General features: G+C 39.2%; 1 protein-coding gene across 3 annotated transcripts in view; it reads left to right on the forward strand.

Moving 5' to 3' along the window:
- SLC16A9 (solute carrier family 16 member 9) overlaps nucleotides 1–7,706 on the forward strand; it is a 54,719-nt gene extending 47,013 nt beyond the window's left edge. For 2 of the 3 annotated variants that reach the window (XM_060642736.3, XM_060642734.3), the window contains 3 exons: nucleotides 1,613–1,708; nucleotides 4,258–5,175; nucleotides 5,575–7,706. In XM_060642736.3, the coding sequence (XP_060498719.1) occupies nucleotides 1,613–1,708; nucleotides 4,258–5,175; nucleotides 5,575–5,753 (1,193 nt within the window). In that variant the 3' untranslated portion in view covers nucleotides 5,754–7,706. The remainder of the gene's footprint in view (nucleotides 1–1,612; nucleotides 1,709–4,257; nucleotides 5,176–5,574) is intronic. The other variant, XM_060642737.3, reaches the window with a different exon arrangement.
- Nucleotides 7,707–11,645: the final 3,939 nt, after the last annotated feature.

An 11,645-nucleotide genomic window follows, 5' to 3' on the forward strand; every position in this document is an offset into this window, starting at 1 on the left:
AGCCTGGAGCCTGTTTCCGATTCTGTGTCTCCCTCTCTCTCTCTGCCCCTCCCCCGTTCATGCTCTGTCTCTCTCTGTCCCAAAAATAAATAAAAAACGTTGAAAAAAAAAATTAAAAAAAAATTTTTTTTAAAGGAGAAAAAAATCTTTTTACTTAAAATATAATTGTTTTAGTCTATCTCATTTCTTTAAGAAGACTTTTTATGGAATCACACATAATCCTCAGAGTCTTAGGTTGTTTAAATTATTAATTTACTAAAACACTTATGTAATATATTTGTTAAGCCCATGTATTCTTTCTAATCATAGTTTAGGTGCCAATGAAAGGCAATGACAATGATCTTAACTCATTTAATGGGCTGTGGTTTCAAATCCAGTTTTTAGACTATGGTTTATGTGTTGTTTATAGAATGATCCTCAAGAACAGATGATATTGCAGAAGAAAGGCAAAAAGTCATGAGTTAGAAGCTAGAGGAAAATTTTATGAAAAACCAACTGGCTTTAATAGGTGCTAAATAGGGAAGAAAAGATTAAGCTAACAAACAAAAGCCTTGGAGAAGATCTGGAGATGAATATAGTCCTTGGGTCTCAAGAAAGGTAAATTTAGGGGCGCCTGGGTGGCTCAGTCGGTTAAGCGTCCAACTTCGGCTCAGGTCATGATCTCTCAGTCCTTGAGTTCTAGCCCCACGTCGGGCTCTGTGCTGACAGCTCAAATCATGGAGCCTGCTTCAGATTCTTTGTCTCTCTCTCTCTCTGCTCCGCCCCTACTCATGGTCTATCTCTCTGTGTCTCTCAAAAATAAATAAATGTTAAAAAATTAAAAAAAAAAAAGGAAATTTAGTAAGGTATTCTTTTGGGTTATAAAAGAATTTCAAATCTACAGAAAAGTAGAGGATAGTATAGCAAACAACTGTATGCTCACCACTTAAATTTAACAGTTGTTAATATTTTAGTGTATTTGCTTCCTTTTTTTTGCAAACATATTTCAAACTAAATCAAATACATTTTACTGTAAATAAGGTAGTTTGCATCTCTGAAGGAGGAAACTTACAAATATATATTTTACTGTGATGCGATGACCTGAGAACCCCAGAGGCCTTTGTTTTGCAGACTGGGGGTGTGCAAGCTATAAGCTCTCACAAAATAGCATGGAATAATGAAGGGAACTTTCTAAAATTATTTAGAGCACTTTGAGGAGGAAGGACACTGAACTGAGGGCAAGAACTTGGAAGTGAGACTGAATGGGAAAGTTTGATTAAATTTTACTATTTGGTGTTATTTGGTGACTTAACCATTATCTCTATCTCCCTGTAATGTCGCGATTTAAATTTGCATTATTCATTCATGCTTCAGAAATTGGACTTTTTTTTCACTTGATTCCAACCCTATGGGTGTGGAGTGAAAATTGAGCCTGCACAGATATGTCCATTGGAGCTGTACGAGTGACATCAAAGAACCTACGAGTCCATACTCTGAAGAGTTATAGCCAATCAGTAACAGAACAACCTACTGGAGATGTTATTTTTTCTTTTTCTTTCTTTCTTTTTTTTTTTTTTTTTGCATTGAAGTAGTATAACCTGTCTTGATTTATGTAATGTCTTCTTATGTTTAGGACTCGGATGTGGTTTATTATATACTGCAACAGTGACCATTACGTGCCAGTATTTTGACAGCCACCGAGGCCTTGCTCTTGGCCTAATTTCAACAGGTACATTTTCAAAATAAGTACAGCATTGTCACTATTCAGTTTTCTAATTAAAGTTAAAAGTTACTGAACACAGATATGTTTAACCAACCACTTCCCAGCTACCACTTAGGTAGCATATTTTTTTACTCTAGCCTGAGAAGGAAATTTTATTTTCCACAGTAAATAAGAGTAGTGCTTCCAGAAAACCCTAGGATGCATACATAAAAAATCTGGGGCATTCAATGGCCAATATACTAAAGGAAAGAAAAGCTTATGGGACCCGTACATTGAGAGTCACAAGTTGGTGAGAGCTTCAGTAAAAGAAGCAGCCTGTACTTATGTAAGGCACCTTCTCCCTGAGAAAGGTAGGAGAAATGCCAGGAAAATGGAGACTCCAGGGCTCTGTTGAAAAGCCTGCTGTTGGCATCTTGCCATCTCCATTTACTGTGGAATGTACAATTTTTCTAAAGTACTTATTTATGAATGCATTCCCCTGGCCATGTGCATATCTAAACGACAGACTCTTCACTCTTGTTCTTCCTTTAATAATCAAGAGATGATCACTGAGGGAAATGTAAATATAAAAGCCTTCTGGACTTCCTCTGATGTTTTAAAGTGTCATTTCACTTTTCAGATGGATTTGTTTCCTAAGAGAACTTATCAAACTTATCAAACTTTTCCTTAGAGAACTTATCAAAATTTTCTGTGGCCAGTATTTTACCAGTTTGCTTAGGAAATAGAGCTGCCAAGTTTAGTGAAAGTGGCACATTTACATATGCTACTTGTTAATGAGCCGGTGTTCCTGGGAGGTCAGACTTCGAGGTAAATGGAGTAAGTACAATGATTTGTCTGGCAGCAGGAGCCAAACTAATGTTTATTCCTGAGATCAATCTAGTGGCAACAAAGTGATTCCAGATTGAATTAAGTTGAACTGGATATTTCCCAAAGGTGGTTTAAGGAAGTATTGGCAGGGGGGAAATAGGAATCATGATCTAAGAGGAGATGGGGCCAGAGTCTTGAGGACACAGCTGGGCTAAGGCAGAACTGAAGAAGAAATAGCAAAAACAGGAGATAGAGAATCCAAAGCAGTTGGAATGCAGTTCAAAGAACCTTACAGGATCTCCCACAGGTGTGTGAGTGTGATGGAGTGCGAAGGTAGGCATTAGTGTGAAGGTAGGCATGAGCTTGAAGGACAATAGGTCTTGCCTACACTACATTTTTGTAGAGGCATTGTAATGTAGCAACAAGCACAGACGCCAGAGCCAGACCACCTAGGTCTGAATCCTGCCTGTGTCACTCACTTGCTGTCTGGAAATAGACAGACTTTCTAACAGTCCTGTTAACTATTGAGTTAAGCCTCAGTTTTCTGAACTGTAAAATGGGGATAATAATAGTACTCATCACATCAAGTTATTGGGAATCTTAAAGAAGCATACATGTAAGGCACATAGCAGGGTACTAAAAGCATGAGATATTATCATTATGAACTAGGGTTTCCCTTAATGTCCAAATTTGTATGTGTGCCAAAGATGCCAGAAGTTGTATGCTACATGCTTTCACTCTGCCTAGAAAGGAGGGCATAAGAGACTGGATCATGGCACACTGAAATAAAAATGGATCGACTCTGGACAGTTAAGATTTGGCAGAATTAAGGAATTTTCAGTTTCAACTCACAGGGAGCTAGGTGAAGCAAAATTAAGGACAATTGTGGATCTACTTAGTCCTTCTGGGTTGCTGTAACAAGATACCATAGACTAGGTGACTTCCACAAAACATAAATGTATTTCTCAGTTCTGGAGGCTGGAAGTCTGATATCAGGATGCCAGCATGCTTCGGTTCTGGTGACAGACTTCTTCCAAGCTGCAGACTGCCATTTTCTTGCTGTGTGGCATGTGTGCATGGTGGAAGGGGAAAGGAAGCTCTCAGGGGTCTCTTTGATATGGGTGCTAATCCCATTCACGAGTGCTCAGTGGGCTCATGACCTAATTGCCTCTCAAAGGCCCCACTTCCTCATGCCATCATATTGGGGGTTAGAATTTCAACCTGTGAATTTGGGAGGACATGAACATTCAGCCTATAGCATCCACCTTCAGTGAAAAAGATGACAAGCAAAAAAAAAAAAAAAAAAAAAAAACCTCACAGTAGAATTTTTTAAAAATTGAAAAGAAATAACAAAAAAACCCACATGAAATATTCTGACATTGCTGGAAAAAAAAAAAAGGAACGTGAGCATGAAACAAAGGTTTTGGGGGAAGCAATTTTGTTCCATGGTTAACAGGGGTTGGTGAACTAATGTCCATGGGTCAGATCTGGTCTACTGCCTGTTTTTAGAGAGCTCATGAGCTAAGGATGATTTTTACATTTTTGTACAGTTAAAAAAATCAAAAGGATATTTCAGGGCATCTGAAAATTATGTGAAATAAAAATTTCTATGTCCATAAATAAAAGTTAATTGGAATATAACCATGCTCCTTCCTTTGCAATTCTTCTTTGGCTGATATCAATAATGGTTGTTCTGAGAACCCTGAATTATAAGAGATTAAGATTGAACATCTCCCATTTCTTTTTAGGTTCAAGTGTTGGACTTTTTATATATGCTGCTCTGCAGAGGTTGCTGATTGAGTTCTATGGGCTGGATGGATGCCTGCTGATTGTGGGTGCCTTAGCTTTAAATATATTAGCCTGTGGCAGCCTGATGAGACCCCTCCAGCCCTCTGATTGCCCTTTGCCTGAAAAAACAGCTCTGGAAAGTGCACCAGATAGATACTCCATTTACAGTGAAAAAGAGAAGGACCTGGAAGAAAACACAAACATTCTTGGAAAGAGCTACAGTGCTGAGGAAACATGCAAGAGCACCTTTGGCAGTGGTGGCCGGAAACAGGAGAGCCTACTTCATAAAAGCCCAACAACAATAGCACATTCAAAAGAGACTGAAACGTACAAAAAGAAAGTTGCAGAACAGACATATTTTTGCAAACAGCTTGCCAAGAGGAAGTGGCAATTATATAAAAACTACTGTGGAGAGACTGTGGCTCTTTTTAAAAACAAAGTATTTTTAGCACTTTTCATTGCTATCTTTCTTTTTGACATTGGAGGATTTCCACCTTCATTACTTATGGAAGATGTGGCAAGAAGTTCAAATGTGAAAGAAGAAGAACTCATTATGCCTCTTATTTCCATTATTGGCATTATGACAGCAGTTGGTAAACTCCTTCTAGGGATACTGGCTGACTTCAAGTGGATTAATACCTTATATCTTTACGTAGCTACCTTAATAATCATGGGCCTGGCCTTGTGTGCAATTCCATTTGCCAAAAGTTATGTCACATTGGCAATACTTTCTGGGATTCTAGGGTTTCTTACTGGTAACTGGTCCATCTTCCCATATGTGACCACAAAGACTGTGGGAATTGAAAAATTAGCCCATGCCTATGGGATATTAATGTTCTTTGCTGGACTTGGGAATAGCCTTGGACCACCAATTGTTGGTAAGATATTTCTTAAAGCAACCCATTTTTACTGTTCTTCTTTGTAACATCTCCAGGTATAGAAATCCAGATTACAATAGTAGCACAGATTAGCACAAAGTAAATCTGCATAGATGTCTGATGGTAATGATTTACTCATAATCAGTTTGATAAAAAGGCCAGTATACTTGCTCAGGGATTTATGTTCATTTTGTGTTCAGGAGAAACTCAAAATGCCTGCTTATTCTTGTCCAGATTATTTGGGAGAGTCTCCTCTGCTAACTCCTAAGAGTCTGCTATAGAGTACATGGGGTTTTATCTATCCTAATCCTTACTGTATATAAAATTGGTAAAATTAGAGGATGGCTTCCAAGTCTTACTATTTCTATCAAATTAACTTTTTTCTTTCTCTCTTTTCAGGTTGGTTTTATGACTGGACCCAGACCTATGACATTGCATTTTATTTCAGTGGCTTCTGTGTCCTGCTGGGAGGTTTTATCTTGCTTCTGGCCGCCTTACCCTCCTGGCATACATGCAGCAGGCTGCTGCCCAAGCCAGCTCCAACAACCTTTCTGTACAAAGTTACCTCTAATGTTTAGAGGATACTGGAAGGAACTACAGACTGTTTTCTCATAGGAAATTTCACTGTGGCTGACTCTGAATGAATTTTTTGTTTGTTACAAATCCTATTCTCTTTGTACTGTATATGTAGCTTCTATCGCCTGTATTTACCAACCCCCCCCCTTTTTTTCTTTTTCCAAGAAGTGGGACTATTCTGTTTTACCCTTATTCGTGAGTTCCTGACATTGTAAACATTTTGGCCAGCCCCGAAAGGCTTTCTCTGTGTAAAGAAATATAATTTCTCTGTAGGATCCATTAGTTCCACTGAAAGGCACCCAGAGGGAGCTCTTCTATTTTAAACCTGATGTAGGCAGCATGATGAGATATATGTGAAGGCCACCAGGGGCGAAATCACTCTCTTCTCTATGTTAGACTAGCTAGTATGTTGAAGACTTCAGGCCAGTCAGGAGATGAAAGTGGTTACTAAAATGGCGTTAAGAATTGCAGTGGAGCAAGCTGATCTTTTTTTTTTTTTCCTCAAAGATATTTTAAATTACAGTCACTGGTTTTCACTATTTGATTTTATTTACCTTGAGGCAGCACCCCATGTTTGGTATCCACTGCGCTTAAATCGTTTCAATTCCTAAGGTGTTTGCCTAGAGGCAGGCAGTCTCCAAACTGGAGCACTCACCACAGACTTGCTTCATGGTTGGCTGCCAAAAGCACACTCACTCTTCTCTGTCAGCATCCACTCAGCTGATGTTTCCCAGGAAGTGCTGATTTTACCTGTTTCCAAATTGGAAATGCGTAAACCATTCCGTTCTGGCAAATGGGAAACATCCATTTGCATTGGGCACAGTGGGGATGAATTGCAAGTCCCTGTGTGTCTTCTTGATGAAACATTTATTTGCTACTATGAGATTTTACCACTATCAGATTTTAATTCAAGGGCAGAACTAAAATGTGTGTGTGTGTGCGCGCGTGCGTGCGTGCGTGTGTGTGTGATGAACTCCGAGTCTGTGTGGGACATGGGAAGACAAAAAAGCAATAAGAAATTGATACTCTGATCCAACTGTATTCAATCTTAAGAAAAATGTTTTGAAAGAAAATCACTGTTTAATAAATGGGCATCTTTCTGAAGAAATATTTTTTGAATTTTGCTGTGTGTCAGAATCCTCTAGATCCTTTTAAAAATATGGTTGCCTGAGTACTACTCTTAGAGATTTTAATTCTGTAGGTTTGGCTATGGGCCAAGCATCTGTATTTTTAGCGAACTCTTCAAGGAATTCTGACGACACAGCCAGGTCGAAAATGAGGGTTACAAGACTGGCAACAGAAAACATTCATTCTCTTAAGTAAAAAACAAAAAAACAATAAACCATTGAGGTGAGGGGTTTTTATAAATAGCCAACTGTGGTTCTTTAAATAGGACGCACTCTTCCTATTGTGCCAAAATTGTCTCTTCATTTCTTTTGAAATATATGATTTTATACTTGTATGTTGCCTTTCTTCAAAGGCGCCTGAAGCACTTTATAAGCATGAAGCCCCACAACACCTCAGTGAGGTCCGTAAATAGATCTTTTGTATGCAATAAACCTGGAGTGTGGGGGAATTTCATAACTGAGTTAATCCTACTTAATAATGCAATAATGGGGCTTCAAAGTGCCTTGGACTTCTCCATACTCAGACTTCTGGAAAGTTTTCTGTACCTCATTCTTCAGTCACTGTCAAGGTTAATAAATATAAGAAGTGACATTTTAAAAAGCTAAACTAAGTGTTTTTATGTTGAAAGTTCCTTTTTGCCAACATTATATTCAGGAAGTCCAATAACCTGAAAAAGTAACTTTCCTGACATCCCCATGTTCATCAACGTTGATAATTGTCCAAATGCATCTTCACCGTGTCTACTAATACCATCCAGCGTGTGCATTTTCAATTGTCTAGGGAATGAATTTTAAGTTGCAATAAAATATTTTTTTGTTTGTTTTGCATTGGTTTGGCTGCTTTTTCTCTTAACGAGTCCTCCTTCTCTGAATTACAGTGAATTTCACTTGAATGTAAAAAAAATGATCACATGTTCACTTCAGACCCCCGAATTGGTGATTGGACCTCAGCATATTCAAAAGTCAAATTTGCTAAACTATTTTGACTATTGGCTCCCAAAAAGCTAACATGTCACTCCTACAGAATCCTTTTGAGGAAAAAGGGGACAGATTCCTCTGCAAACCTTAATGATGATCTTGTCAATCATTGGTGGAATTCTTACTATGCTCTTAGGCACATTATATTATTTATCCTTCATAATAGCTCTGTGAGGTGAGGATGCTAATCTTCATTGTATGGTACAAAACATAATTGTCATGATATGGACAAAATATATAAGCAACTTCCAAAAGCCGAATGAAAAAGTGTCTAGTGAATGCTTTGGTTTCTAACATGGCTGGGAAATTGGGCTCAGGAGGATGTGTTGCTATAGAGTCAATCCTTTAGTGAATAGAGAAGTCACGTGTATGTGAATAATTATTCAAGGCTTGCCCATTTCCTAAGAATTAGCATTTTTTAAACTTTATTTATTTATTTATTTATTTATTTATTTATTATTTATTTATTTACATGAGGGGCCGAACTCATGATCCCAGCATCAAGAGACACAGGTTCTTCCCACTGAGCCTGTCAGGTGCCCCAAGAATTAGCATTTTAAAAGCATCCTTAATAATGAAATTATACTGATTAGGACATAATCTTTCTTTTGTGACTCAAAAGACATTTCTTGATCCTCCAAGCAGCTGGAGCTGAGTTGGGGAAAGAAACTTTGTTAGGGACCCTCTTTCTTCCTTTCAGCCCTCGTGCCTCACTCTCTCTCTCTGATGAGCCTCCTAGGAGCCAGTTGGTGAACTCATTTTCTCGAGGGTGACTATGTCATCAAGAGAGAAGTTTCAGCCACCAACTTTTAAAGGCCCCATGAGGAACAATTTCCAAGAACCTGCAGCTGCAGCACTGGGAGGTCATGACCACATGGTAGGTCAGTTGTGTTGTGCTGGCTGGAAAGTCCTCTGATCTCAGATAGCCTCAACTTCTAGCAATCAATCTAAGATTATCTTAACTCAGGACGTTCTGGAAAATAAAGGAGAGCTCTGTTTTGAAGGAAAGAATGTCTCATTTTTTCTTTTACTTAGGAGTATTATTTTAAACACATAAAATACACAGTTTACATTAGCAGTGCCACACAATTTCTCCTTCATTAATAACAATCCTGGGACCTTTTGCTCTGCTGTCAGTTGTGGCTGAAGGATGCTGGTAAATAAAATGCCCCTTTGCACAATCAGTAAAGGTGATCGGAGATGTACGAATACATGGATAATATTCAGAGATACAGTATATATACTTGTTAAGGTTATGGTTTCTGGGTTCAAATCCTAGCTCAGTTCCTGTGGCTAGGTGATTGTGAACATGTCATTTAGCCTCTCAAAGCCTTATTTTCCTCATTTGTCAAACATGTCATAGGGCTGTTATGGGAATTAAATAAGATAACCCCATACACGTTACTGGCACCTGTTCAGTAAATATTAACTATTATGATTTTTGTTGTTATCATTGTTCCTTAGTGTGTGACACCTCCCTCTCAGTATCCGAAGGACGTGTCAAGTGTTCCTGGGCACAGGTGTGGGTTAAATGTTTGTGTTGAAGGGCCTTATTTAGAAGAAGAAGAATGAGCTTTCTGTTATCCCTAACTTGTACAGCTGTCACAGCTATTACCCTCCCCCAGGCATGTTCTTGTCAAAATCTTTTATCCTTAGGGATTCATGACTCAGCACATTTTTTCTGGAATTGCCATTCAGAGGCTCTGACACAAAACAAAACACAAGCTGTTCCTCCACAAATCAAATAGAACTCACTTTGTAAATTGAATTGCTATGGGAATTTGGACTTTTATTTATTTCCTTAAGAACTCATCACCCGAGCTGTTTGGAAGGCGGGCCTAAAATTAGGCAGAAAGCAAAGTGCTCTCATTTGTTTACTGAGAGCTAATTGGCCTCGGCTCAGGGCCCTTACATCCCTCTGCCTTCCCGGGACATCCTTCAGACTTACTCTTGGGAGAGTGTGATTCCAGTTCATCTGGGATTCTGTTCCTAGTAGGTCTGTCACATTAGTTGCTTCTTACTGTATGGATTCCTTGTTTTAAGGAGTCATTTACTTTTATTCTCTCTCCTTGCAAAAATTAAAAAAATATATAATTTTTATAGTTTTTTTCTAAGAGATAGTCTACAAACATTGGTAAATGGCATATTCTCAATAAAGAATAATTAACTGTGGTCAAGGTGCTGTCCTGCTGTAGGTCACATTAAAACTACAAAGTCACAGGGACATGACTGTTTTTCCTTCCTGGAAAATGCCTAATGTGCTAAGGCAAGTTGTTTTTCCTCCAGCTTAGATCTGAAAACCCCTCACCACCTACAGCTTTAGTAGCTCAAATGACTCTAGGACCATAACAACAAAGAACAGATGCGACTGGCTATATCAACCTCTAAAAGATGACAGGCCAGGCTCAACAGTCCATTTTCATATAGTCTCTATGGCTGCTGGGAGGGTGCCATTTTGAGAACTCCTGGGCAGGATCCCCTCCTGAAGGAAATTTTCCCTGAAGTTCAAGTATGAACAAGGGCTGCACTGAGACTGAGCTGCACAGTTGAGACTGCCAGTGAGAAACAGAGTCAGGATGAGCTCAGGTCCCTGGACGGAACTATAGACTGTCAGATAAAATGGGATAATATATGGGACTTTCCTCTGCTCAAGACTGGAAACAGTTCTAATTTCCAAGGGGCATTTTATTTTATTTTATTTTATTTTTTTTTTTTTTTGTTTTGTTTTGTTTTTTTTTTTTATTTTTTAATATATGAAATTTACTGTCAAATTGGTTTCCATACAACACCCAGTGCTCATCCCAAAAGGTGCCCTCCTCAATACCCATCACCCACCCTGCCCTCCCTCCCACCCCCCATCAACCCTCAGTTTGTTCTCAGTTTTTAACAGTCTCTAATGCTTTGGCTCTCTCCCACTCTAACCTCTTTTTTTTTTTTTTTTTTTTTTTTTCCTTCCCCTCCCCCATGGGTTTCTGTTATGTTTCTCAGGATCCACATAAGAGTGAAACCATATGGTATCTGTCTTTCTCTGTATGGCTTATTTCACTTAGCATCACACTCTCCAGTTCCATCCATGTTGCTACAAAAGGCCATATTTCATTTTTTCTCATTGCCACGTAGTATTCCATTGTGTATATAAACCACAATTTCTTTATCCATTCATCAGTTGATGGACATTTAGGCTCTTTCCATAATTTGGCTATTGTTGAGAGTGCCGCTATAAACATTGGGGTACAGGTGCCCCTATGCATCAGTACTCCTGTATCCCCAAGGGGCATTTTAGCAGTCACTAGCTGAGAGGCATAAGCAGGGACAAGAGCTGGGCCTGGGCTTTGTTCTCAAAGCCCTGGGAAGTGGTGTGAACCAAGGAAAGGTGACAACAGAAGCATCAAGGAACCCCAGGAGGCAGCTCTGATGGAACTGGGAATGGATGCCCCAGAGAAACCTGAGAGAAACTGTGTGCATTTGTGTGTGTGTGTGTGTGTGTGTGTGTGTGAGAGAGAGAGAGAGAGAGAGAGACAGAGACAGAGAGAGACACAGAGAGAGAGACAGAGAGTTCTAAAACTGTGGGTGTTCCAGAGAGAGAGAGAGAGAGAGAGACAGAGAGAGAGATTCTCCTATTACCTCAACCTACAACCCATTGACGCAACAGCTATGAAACATCTCAGGAAGCCCTGTTTCAGGATGTGAAGCATCCGAGTCTTTCCAGAAAATTGAAAAGCTTCAGGTTGCTTTTAGGCAAGAGGAAGCCTCCTTTCAGCTGGGCTTCATCAGGAAGCTAGAGGTAAA

Source organism: Panthera onca, chromosome D2 (genome assembly GCF_046562875.1).
Source record: "Panthera onca isolate mPanOnc1 chromosome D2, mPanOnc1 haplotype 2, whole genome shotgun sequence".
NCBI classification, from domain to species: Eukaryota; Metazoa; Chordata; class Mammalia; order Carnivora; family Felidae; genus Panthera; species Panthera onca.